Below are 11,896 nucleotides of genomic sequence, written 5' to 3' on the forward strand. Positions count from 1 at the left end.
ACTGAAACTACAACAGCTCAGACAACTCAAACATCAACTGATGCTACAACTACTGAAACTACAACAGATCAGACAACTCCAACATCAACTGATGCTACAACTACTGAAACCACAACAGCTCAGACAACTCAAACATCAACTGACGCTACAACTACTGAAACTACAACAGCTCAGACAACTCAAACATCAACTGACGCTACAACTACTGAAACTACAACAGATCAGACAACTCCAACATCAACTGACGCTACAACTACTGAAACTACAACAGCTCAGACAACTCAAACATCAGCGGGCACTACAACTACTGAAACCACAACAGCTCAGACAACTCAAACATCAACTGACGCTACAACTACTGAAACTACAACAGATCAGACAACTCCAACATCAACTGACGCTACAACTACTGAAACTACAACAGCTCAGACAACTCAAACATCAACTGACGCTACAACTACTGAAACTACGACAGCTCAGACAACTCCAACATCAACTGACGCTACAACTACTGGAACTACAACAGATCAGACAACTCCAACATCAACTGACGCTACAACTACTGAAACCACAACAGCTCACACAACTCAAACATCAGCGGGCACTACAACTACTGAAACTACAACAGCTCAGACAACTCAAACATCAACTGACGCTACAACTACTGAAACTACAACAGATCAGACAACTCCAACATCAACTGATGCTACAACTACTGAAACCACAACAGCTCAGACAACTCAAACATCAACTGACGCTACAACTACTGAAACTACAACAGCTCAGACAACTCAAACATCAACTGACGCTACAACTACTGAAACTACAACAGATCAGACAACTCCAACATCAACTGACGCTACAACTACTGAAACTACAACAGCTCAGACAACTCAAACATCAGCGGGCACTACAACTACTGAAACTACAACAGCTCAGACAACTCAAACATCAACTGATGCTACAACTACTGAAACTACAACAGATCAGACAACTCCAACATCAACTGACGCTACAACTACTGAAACCACAACAGCTCAGACAACTCCAACATCAACTGACGCTACAACTACTGAAACTACGACAGCTCAGACAACTCCAACATCAACTGACGTTACAACTACTGAAACTACGACAGCTCAGACAACTCCAACATCAACTGACGCTACAACTGCTGAAACTACAACAGCTCAGACAACTCAAACATCAACTGACGCTACAACTACTGAAACTACAACAGCTCAGACAACTCAAACATCAACTGACGCTACAACTACTGAAACTACGACAGCTCAGACAACTCCAACATCAACTGACGCTACAACTACTGAAACTACAACAGATCAGACAACTCCAACATCAACTGACGCTACAACTACTGAAACCACAACAGCTCACACAACTCAAACATCAGCGGGCACTACAACTACTGAAACTACAACAGCTCAGACAACTCAAACATCAACTGACGCTACAACTACTGAAACTACAACAGCTCAGACAACTCAAACATCAACTGACGCTACAACTACTGAAACTACAACAGCTCAGACAACTCAAACATCAACTGACGCTACAACTACTGAAACTACAACAGCTCAGACAACTCAAACATCAACTGACGCTACAACTACTGAAACTACAACAGCTCAGACAACTCAAACATCAACTGACGCTACAACTACTGAAACTACAACAGATCAGACAACTCCAACATCAACTGACGCTACAACTACTGAAACTACAACAGCTCAGACAACTCAAACATCAGCGGGCACTACAACTACTGAAACCACAACAGCTCAGACAACTCAAACATCAACTGACGCTACAACTACTGAAACTACAACAGCTCAGACAACTCAAACATCAACTGACGCTACAACTACTGAAACTACAACAGATCAGACAACTCAAACATCAGCGGGCACTACAACTACTGAAACCACAACAGCTCAGACAACTCCAACATCAACTGACGCTACAACTACTGAAACTACAACAGCTCAGACAACTCAAACATCAACTGACGCTACAACTACTGAAACCACAACAGCTCAGACAACTCCAACATCAACGGACACTACAACTACAGACACTGCAGCTACGACTTCTTCCCCTCTAACCGCAACGACAACACAACTTACTTCTACAACTGAAGCAACGGTCACAACTCCTTTAACCTCTACAGTTCTAGTTAGGTTTTCCAGCAATGAAGATTTTGTACCTGACCTGTCAAATTCATTATCAGAAGCATTTAAAAACAGAGAAAACAAAATCATAAAAGAGGTAAGTTGTGTGGTCAATGTTTAAGGCACATGTGATTTTCACTGCAAACTAAATAGTAACATTCTTGCATTTTAATGTATTGAGCATTTTATTTTGAATCCTAATATGAATATTAGTGTAAACTATTTGCACCCAACATATGTAATGTACGTTATTTAAGTGCAGATAGTGTTGTATTTTATTTGCGTCCAGGTGTAGATATCAATTAGCTGTTTTTTAAATAACTTCTAGTCCAGATTTTACTTTCACCACTTAATAGTGATGCAACGGATCATATAACTCAAAGTTCGAATCATATTGCGGCTTTTGAGTCACAGATGGAATCATTTTATGGATCAGCAAAAAAAAAAAAAAAAAAAAAGGGTCTGAGTTTGGTAAACGCACGTAAACACAAAGATGAAGGTAGTAAGTAGTCTTTTAATAAATCCTTGTTCTACGATCAACGTAGGCTTAAAATGCTTTTGGGAAACGCAGCCATGGCTAAGAATTTAAGCAGTCCATCCTAAGTTAAATTCATTGTGGAAGACTTAAATGATAAAGACATTGACAATTAAAAACCCCTCACTGGTCACTCGGGTGGTCTTTTGAACAAGGACACAGAGGGGAAAAAACTAAATTCCTACACCAAATGGTTTAAAAGTTATGAGCTGAAAAAGATAAGTGAATAAATAACAACAGAAATAATAAGCAAGAACACCAGAAAAAATAGGTGAGAATACATGCAAATACTCCCTCCCAGCATTTAAAGCGGTGGTATAATGCCCTTTTCACAACATGTAAAATAAATCTCTGATGTCCCCAGAGTGTGTGTGTGTGTGTGTGTGTGTGTGTGTGTGTGTGTGTGTGTGTGTGTGTGTGTGTGTGTGTGTGTGTGTGTGTGTGTGTGTGTGTGTGTGTGTGTGTGAAATTTTAGCTCAAAATGTCGCCCAGATATTTTTATATAGCATGTTAAAGTTGTCACTTTTTGAGGGTTAGCAAAAATGCACTGTTTTTGTGTCTGGCCCTTTAAATGCAAATGAGCTGCTGCTCCCGGTGCAGAGGGCGGAGCTTCAAGAGCTCCTGTGTGTTAGCAGCTCCGATTACCTCACGCAGACACACACTAAAATGACAGAAACTGCTCTGCCTTTTATGTTTAAACGGAGTCAGACAAAGATGGAGAGACTCAAAAAGAAGTGACAACACATAGAATGCAACAGGACGTCTCTGAATGGTTAGTGGATGAATTTATGTTGCTGATGTGGAGTTAACTATCTTCAATTAGCATATTCTGTCATGATAATCTATAAATCGCTCGTATAGGAACTGTTGTGAGATGCACACATTGTGACTTTCTATTGCATGTGAAAAGACGGATGCTACAGTTTGAGCTGACTCACAAATGTGCTCGACTACAACAACTCTTCCTCTTCTCAACATTGACTGCGTGTTCAGGGGGCGGAGTTTATGTAAATTTTAGGGTTGGTGATGTCACTAACCCTGGAGGAATGTCGTGTAGTCCCTACCAGCCGTTTGTTGTAGTCCTTAAAAAACTATTTATTTAAAAGCAAATATCTCCCTTTGCTTTAAACTTTGAGCGTTGTAACTTTGCAGATGTTGTTTATGCTCAAACAGCAACACACACTAACTAAAGTTAGAAAAGTGAAATCATACTCAACCACCCCTTTAAATACTTGTTCCAGATGATGTACAAACAAATTTAAAGTGTCCCTATTATGCTTTTTAGAGTATTAGGTAACACTTTATTTTACAGTGTCCTTGTTACATATGTTACATGTATTTACCATAGTAATAACAGCATAATTACATGCAACTAACCCTCAACCAAATCCTAATCCTACCCTAACCCTATAGTAAGTACATGTAGTTGCTTAATATTACTCAGTACTTAAATATATAATTACACTGTAACAATGACACCTTAAAATAAAGTGTAACCGATTATTGCCTTACATGCAGTGTGTAATAGAGCTGTTTGTGAAGGTAAAAGCTCTGCAAAGTTCAAAGTGCAGATAAAAGTTTTCGTCTAAACGAAAGACTTGATTCTGAACTGCCTAAAACGAGTCGTCAGTAATTCAGTCTCACTTCCTGCTGAACCCGCGTAGGTTTGTAATCAATTTGCATAATGCCAGCCTGTGGACTTGATTGGCTGAACAGCGTCGCTTAGCCCCGCCCTCAAACACTGTAGTTTGTCTGAGACTGGAAGAGTTTGGTTCGTGTTGTTCATGGCGAGAAGACGCTGTTTTCTGCTGACAAAGCAAATCCACTTTGATGAGGAGGAGCTGGAATTCAGATATGCTAATAGGCGTTTTTTTTCCAACACCCACTGTAAGCGGTAGACCAATCACAGCAGACTGGGCCATCTGACCAATCAGTGCAGGGTAGGCTTACAGAAAGGAGGGGTTTAGAAAGACTGAATTTTCAAACAAACCGTTTTCAGACTCTTTGAGAAATGAGGTGATGTGCAATGTATATTATGTGAAAATAATGTGTGTTTTTTTTAACCTAAAATAGACCTTAAAATAGAATAACAGGTGCACTTTAAGGCACACCGTTGAACAAGAACTAAAGAGTAGACTATTACAGTAAATGTTAATATGCACTTAAATTTGTAAATAATAACGGCAGATAATGTAAAAAAGAATGAATGACCACCAAATGTCTTTCATGTTGTAGGTTTTTAACTGTGGTTAAAATTTGTAACTAAATATTGAACCTGACATTGTGAATCTGTTTTACACAGATTAAGCCAATCTTTCAAAGGGAATTCGGTAGCTCCTTCGTTGAATTGAAAGTTATTTCGTTCCGGTGGGTATTTCTTTCCTTATAATAAGAATACATTTCAATTTTGGAAAAAAAAATGTATACAGTCTAAACCAGTGGTTCTCAACTCGTCCTCAGGACCCGCTGCTCTGCACATTTTGTACGTCTCTCTTATCTGACACACTCAGTTCAGTTCATGGAGTCTCTCCTAATGAGCTGATGATCTGATTCAGGTGTGTTAAATAAGGGAGACATACAAAATGTGCAGAGCAGTGGGTCCCGAGGACTGGAGATGAGAACCACTGGTCTAGACCCCCCTCTCTCTCTCTTTCTCTCTCTCTCTCTTTCTCTCTCTGTATATATATATATATGCTTCATGCTTTAGTGGATAAGTTACAAATAACAATTTTAGATTTCCAAACATTTCTATTACAAATGCTGTAATAATTCAGTGATATTTTTGTATGAACAAGGAGTTTTATAACAGAAGATGTGCACCACACAGAGCTCTGATCCCACCATTATTGAGAATTACATGGAAGACACAGAAACAACTGAGGCTAAACACCATAAATTCATAGATGAACTATGGCAACTTCTCCAAGATGCTTGGAACAACCAACCTTAAAAAACTCCTAGGAAAGAGTTGTTTTGAAGGCAAAGTGTGGTCACACCAAACACTGACTTGATTTGCTTAATAGACATTAACTCTTAAACAGTGTAGTAGTTTGCTGGCAGCTTGTTCCAGCATCTTGGAGAGGCTTTCACAGTTCTATGGATGGCTTTAGTCTCAATTGCTTGTGTTTTTTCATGTAATCCCAGACGGATTCAATGATGGTGAGATGAGATCTCAGTGTGGGCTGTACCATCGGTTGTTGGGCTCCTTATTTATAAAACTAAACATGTCAAGAATATTCCAAAAATTGCAAAAGGAATTAGTAAATCTAAAATGCTACTGGTACACTAGGGCAAAATATATCAGTAACTGTCAAATGTTTTTTGAATCATCTATATTTTGTTAATAACAGCATCTGACATATTTGTATAAAACCACAAGATGACAGTAATAGCTGCATGAACACTTCACCAAATGCCTATGAGAGTTTGTGCACTGAGTCTTACATTTAAAAAAAAGAAAGAAAAAAAAGACAATGACTCTTTCTCTCCCCCGTCCCTTCTGTAGTGCTGGATCAATCATCACTGATATGAATGTAACATTTACAACCGTACCCAGTGAAACGAATATAACCAATGCCATTTTAAATGGCAACACCACTCTTAACATCACCAGTGTTGATGGTAAGTCAATCAAGCAATATCATCAATGCAATGTCATTCAAAACGGTTTGGAATGCTTTCTGTGTTACTCTTTATTGTTATTAAACTATAGTTGTGTGTAGTTGTTGTTTATACAATATTTTTTTATGGATTTTGCTGAAGATTAATAGTTTTCTCAACTGATATTTTATTTAACTTTATTCTACAAATTATCCAAACACACAACAGTAATAAGTCCTACCAAAGCCACTACAACCAGTCCTACTACAACCACAACCCATCCTACTACAACTACAACCAGTCCTACTACAACTACAACCCCTCCTACTACAAATACAACCACAACCAGTCCTACTACAATAACAACCAGTCCTACTACAAATACAACTACAACCAGTCCTACTACAACCACAACCCATCTTACTACAACTACAACCAGTCCTACTACAACTACAACCCCTCCTACTACAAATACAACTACAACCAGTCCTACTACAACTACAACCAGTCCTACTACAAATACAACTACAACCCTTCCTACTACAACTACAACCACAACCAGTCCTACTACAACTACAACAAGTCCTACTACAACTACAACTACAACCAGTCCTACTACAACTACAACTACAACCACAACCCCTCCTACTACAAATACAACTACAACCCGTCCTACTACAACTACAACCCGTCCTACTACAACTACAACCCGTCCTACTACAACTACAACCCGTCCGACTACAAATACAACTACAAGCCGTCCTACTACAACTACAACCCGTCCTACTACAACTACAACCAGTCCTACTACAACTACAACCACAACCCCTCCTACTACAAATACAACTACAACCCGTCCTGCTACAACTACAACCCGTCCTACTACAACTACAACCCGTCCTACTACAACTACAACCAAACCAACCACCACACAAACAACAACAACAACAACGCCCACCACCACCACCACAACAACAACAACCACACTACCACCACGTCCTCCGCCATCAGTAGCCATACAGATTGTCATTATTGTGACATTTGTTCCACAACTTGAAGACCCACAAAGTCCAGCATTTAAGAACCTAGCCACAATAGTAGAGAGTGAGGTAAGTTTCAAACTGCAGAACATTCATCCATTCTTCAAAACTGCTTATCTTCTGTATGGTCGATGGAACTGCAGAACAATACACATATATATATATATATATATATATATATATATATATATATATATATATATATATATATATATATATATATATATATATATATATATATATATAATAAAAGTATTTAAAAATGTTTCATGATTTTAAATGCTTAAATAATTATTTTTTCTTTTTTTAATAATAGTACAATTCTAAAGGAAAATCTGAACTTGGTTTCAAATATAAATCTTTATTAACACTCTTGTTCAATTATGTGGTAAACTTAAAAGAAACTGTAATTGTTTTATTTTCATAGAATATTTTGAAACATTCCTAAAACTGACTTTCTGTTTTTACAGTTTGATATCGTCTATAAAAATAAGTATGGGGAACTTTTCATCAGGTGTATCGTGATTCGTTTCGTGTAAGTTAAAAGTTTGCTTCATTACTTAAATTATTTCTTTATTAAATTTGCTGGGGATGCACGATATATCGGCCACCATATTGGTATCAGCTCTTTTTTTTTTTTTTTTGGCTGATATATTAAAGCAATTAAATAATGTAACTAATAAAAACAAATTTTGTACTTTCATTGTAATTTATCATGATTACCATACTAATTACAGTCAACACAGCTCAAACCATGAGATGATTTCATCTCCTTTTTGAATATTTAATTTAGTTTATTTTGCTTTCCTAAGCATTTATGGTTGTGTGGTTAGTTGCATTTATGGTTAGTTGCACAGTACATCTGGAAGCAGTTATAATCTCTTGTTTTTCATTTCAGAGCTGTTACCAAAACCCGAGCAGAGCAAAATGTCCAGGCAGAGGTTGAGATAGTGTTTAGTGAAAAGTCAACCGAACCCATTCCCAGCAGCACTTCCATTGTGGAGACTCTGAAAGAAGCAGCCACGAATCCAAACTCCGGCTTCAACCTCACCGTTGATGCCAACACTATTAGTGTCATCAGTAAGTCATCACAGTTGATGTTCAGTTATCTGATATGCCCGATTGCTATGAAATGTACCATGTTGACTTGCTTAGAAAATTCTGTGCAATATGTGATACCTTTTCAAATCGTTTTTGTAGAATCACTGCAGATAATTCCACTGACAATCCTGACTAATGGGATCTTTGTGGCTGCTCTTTCAAATACAACTTCACGTGAATTTAAGAACAGGGCAACAATGATGAAAACAGGGGTAGGTGTGACGCGTCTACTTTTTTTGGTTATTTCGGCAAACATGCTTGTGCCAATTTAGTCTAAACAACGCTCTTGTTTTGCAGCTTGAACCGTTTTTCTTTGCTGATTACCCTGCATCATTCAGCATCATAACCGTAAACAGCTTCAGGTATGCATATGCTGGCGTGTTCTTGAACATAGCTTTTGATTGAACGTAATACTGCATAGTTTTAATTAATGAATTTTGATTTGAAACTCTCTCTAGTGATGCCAGTGTAAAAACAAGGAGTGTACCCTCGATCCGAAACTCCATGGATCTTTCATTTGCAGCGAACACCGCTCTCCCCAACAGCACCCAGATAGTGAACACTATTGTTCGAGCAGCCAGAAACAACTCGTTACCCTTCCAGATCTTCACATATGAAATTGTGATAAATGGCACAGGTAAGCGATGCACTTTAATCTTTTTGCTCAGATGAGCATTTATACTTTGATAACTGCACTCATATCAATGTAGGATAGTGTACAGTTGTAACATATTATTATTTCGTTATTGGTGCAGATATTACACATAATTTAACTCAATTTAACAGTTCTGTGCTAATAATGCGGGAAAGTTATTCACTATAACAAACAGGTTGAATGAGTAAATTATGCACAGGTGAGAAGATTAAACCAATTGCTTAATTTCGAAAATTTAACTTAAATAAATTTCAACTTAAAAAAAAAAAAAAACTTAACTCAAACTGCACCATAGCACAATCTAGCATCCAAGTGTGCTTTTATGTGTTTATTAATAGCAAATTCTCTAAATTTCAGGCTCTGTTTCGAAGAAGAAAATGTATTAATCATCAATAATAGGCACAGTTTGTTTTTATTATCAGACAGGAGTGTCCAAAAGTGATTTCAGTGAGGTCACATCTTCACCCTTTGTTCAAATATTAAATGTGCATAAGATTTTGTAGTCATATTGCGTAGTTGTGCTTGGAGTCGATGGTTTTATTTGTGATAATAACACAATGAAATATGACAAATTGTGTGGACATGATTTTCGTCCAGGCTGCCATACAAAGAAATTATGAGAGAACCAACAAAATATTAATAACTGATTATGTTGTGGTCAATGTATGCTTGTTCCGGTCAGCTCTTTCTTTTTTCGTATAGCAAAATAAAACCTTTAGCTGTAGTTTGCCTTTTTTTTTTCTCCAAATAACACAGATAAATACCGTCGCCAAGTTTTTGCATTTTGTTCTTTCCTCATATTGAAAAAAATAAAACATTTTCCTCATATTTTGATGGCTTAATCCAACTTGTAGGGCCATTAAAAACAGATATCCCCCGTACAACACCTTTGGCCACTATTGTATTCCCAATAAAAATGAGCAGAAGAAAAGGACTGTATATCTGTGAAGGAATGCGGACTGTAAGCTTGAAAGTTTTCACGCAGAGAGAGAATGTGCGCATGGATATTAACGCTTCAAACTTGAAGTGTTGCAACTGTACTCCGTCTACTGTACTAGATGAGCTTTAGGCAAAACTCCTAATGTTCACTGAATGATAACGTCTGTCTGTTCTCTTTTCAACGCAGCATTTTCATCAGCAGAAGTCAGCAGCAAGATCAGTGTGTTGACCGCGTTACTCCTGGTCGCGGTGTCGCTTCTGGTTTCGTGGTTTGATTGAACATGACTTAATGACCGACTGATTCAGACGGGTCTGAACGTTGCCTTCAACATCGGCTCAAGTGAAGGACTCTTACATAGAGCTACTGATGCTACTTAACGAGTAGTAATGAACATACTATTTTTACATAATTCTGTTCTGAAAACTTCACACTAGACTTCAGATATCAGATATGGATCTGGATATTCCTGTGTTTTCATATATTTAAGTCAGAACCTAGCATTGTGCACTTATGTACAGTAGTTTTTATTTGATAAATACTTAAATTCACGACACTCGTTTGTAAAATATAAAAAGTTGTAAAGGGTGTATGCTAACACAAGTTCCACAAATACCTGCGATTAGTTTTTAAAATGGCAAGTGATCAGTCAAAATGTTCCATGGACTATTTCATTTGATTCCCAGTTTTATCAAAATGATCAGAACTACTCCATATAGATTAAATCACTCTACATATTAAAATTGAAGGAGAACAGAAACATAACTACCATGTATTTTTCATGTCCTGACAGATGGAAAAGGTTCACTTAAAAATGATTTATATCTTCATAAGGTTTCACAGCCAAACCTTTATCTCATGTACACACATACTCGCATCTCTTTTAAAAGCTACATGATCGCTCCACTGAAACCGAACACAAGCCGCGTTGTGGAAAAACTGGGTCTCTTTTATGCTGGCTGATTTTGAAGAATCTGAAACGTATTTCAAAGATTATGAAACCTGTAAAACCACTTGGAAGAATGATAAGTATTTGCAGGATATGACCTCAGAAATGTCTGTTGGGAAAACGCACGGATAAGAAGTCTGATAACATTACATAACACATAAACCTGTACAAAACTAAACTCCTCATCTGACACATTTTATGCAAAATGATCTGTATAATACCAGTATTTTCTAAATTATTTATTCTAGAAAAAAATATATATATTTCTGATGTTAATTTAATGCTAAACTCAAAGGTCTTTTCTGTGAATTGTATTACTGTATTGTTCACACTGGATGTGGTAATAACAGTTATTATGTAGGCTACGTAGTTATATTTATCACTTGTTAAATAAACTCTGGTGACATGTATTATAATGGCGATAAACAATGATAATAATAAAAAAAAGATTATTCTCAGTTTTAGTCATTGTATTATTATTTCTTCTCTCTTCTTCCTTTCTCTCAGCGATCGAATTTCCACACATACACACACACACACACACACACACACAAAAGATATTTTGCTTTTACCTTACATACAATGAAAGTCATGGGGATGAATGTCCAAACACACCTTTTATTGTTCCACAAAACAAAAGAAAGAAAGAAAGAAAGAAAGAAAGAAAGAAAGAAAGAAAGAAAGAAAGAAAGAAAGAAAGAAAGAAAGAAAGAAAGAAAGAAAGAAAGAAATGTGATAACGCAATGAAATGTTTGTCTCTTGAACCTTTATTTACCTGTCAAAAGTACAGAGAAAAGATTTCCAATGTTTTCACTCACCAGCTTTATTGTATTTTTGATTTTGATGGCTGCAACGTTGGCATGTTTCCCACTGTCTCGCATCACCTT

General features: G+C 37.1%; 1 protein-coding gene across 2 annotated transcripts; it reads left to right on the plus strand.

The window, feature by feature from the left end:
- Positions 1-2,204: 2,204 nt before the first annotated feature.
- On the plus strand, positions 2,205-11,466 carry LOC311288275 (uncharacterized protein). 2 transcript variants are annotated; one of them, XM_084405601.1, is made up of 10 exons: positions 2,205-2,289; positions 5,030-5,094; positions 6,233-6,348; positions 6,556-7,436; positions 7,838-7,902; positions 8,266-8,447; positions 8,568-8,680; positions 8,766-8,830; positions 8,927-9,105; positions 10,250-11,466. In XM_084405601.1, exons 3-10 carry the CDS (start codon positions 6,255-6,257, stop codon positions 10,339-10,341), a joined length of 1,671 nt encoding a protein of 556 aa, XP_084261727.1. In that variant the 5' UTR covers positions 2,205-2,289; positions 5,030-5,094; positions 6,233-6,254; the 3' UTR covers positions 10,342-11,466. The 2 variants fall into 2 exon arrangements, with proteins under 2 accessions (XP_084261727.1, XP_084261728.1); XM_084405602.1 differs by lacking the exons at positions 2,205-2,289; positions 5,030-5,094 and having other exon boundaries at positions 5,454-6,348.
- Positions 11,467-11,896: the final 430 nt, after the last annotated feature.

This window comes from Rutilus rutilus (assembly GCF_951802725.1).
Source record: "Rutilus rutilus genome assembly, chromosome: 3".
In the NCBI taxonomy this organism is placed as follows: domain Eukaryota; kingdom Metazoa; phylum Chordata; class Actinopteri; order Cypriniformes; family Leuciscidae; genus Rutilus; species Rutilus rutilus.

Excerpts from the sequence above, each read along its gene's own strand:
- LOC311288275 (XM_084405602.1), top strand. The coding sequence starts at position 6,201 with ATGACTCTTTCTCTCCCCCGTCCCTTCTGTAGTGCTGGATCAATCATC. Across the intron at positions 7,903-8,265 it reads TGTATCGTGATTCGTTTCGT|AGCTGTTACCAAAACCCGAG; the intron begins GTAAGTTAAAAG and ends TTTTCATTTCAG. Across the intron at positions 8,831-8,926 it reads ATAACCGTAAACAGCTTCAG|TGATGCCAGTGTAAAAACAA; the intron begins GTATGCATATGC and ends AACTCTCTCTAG.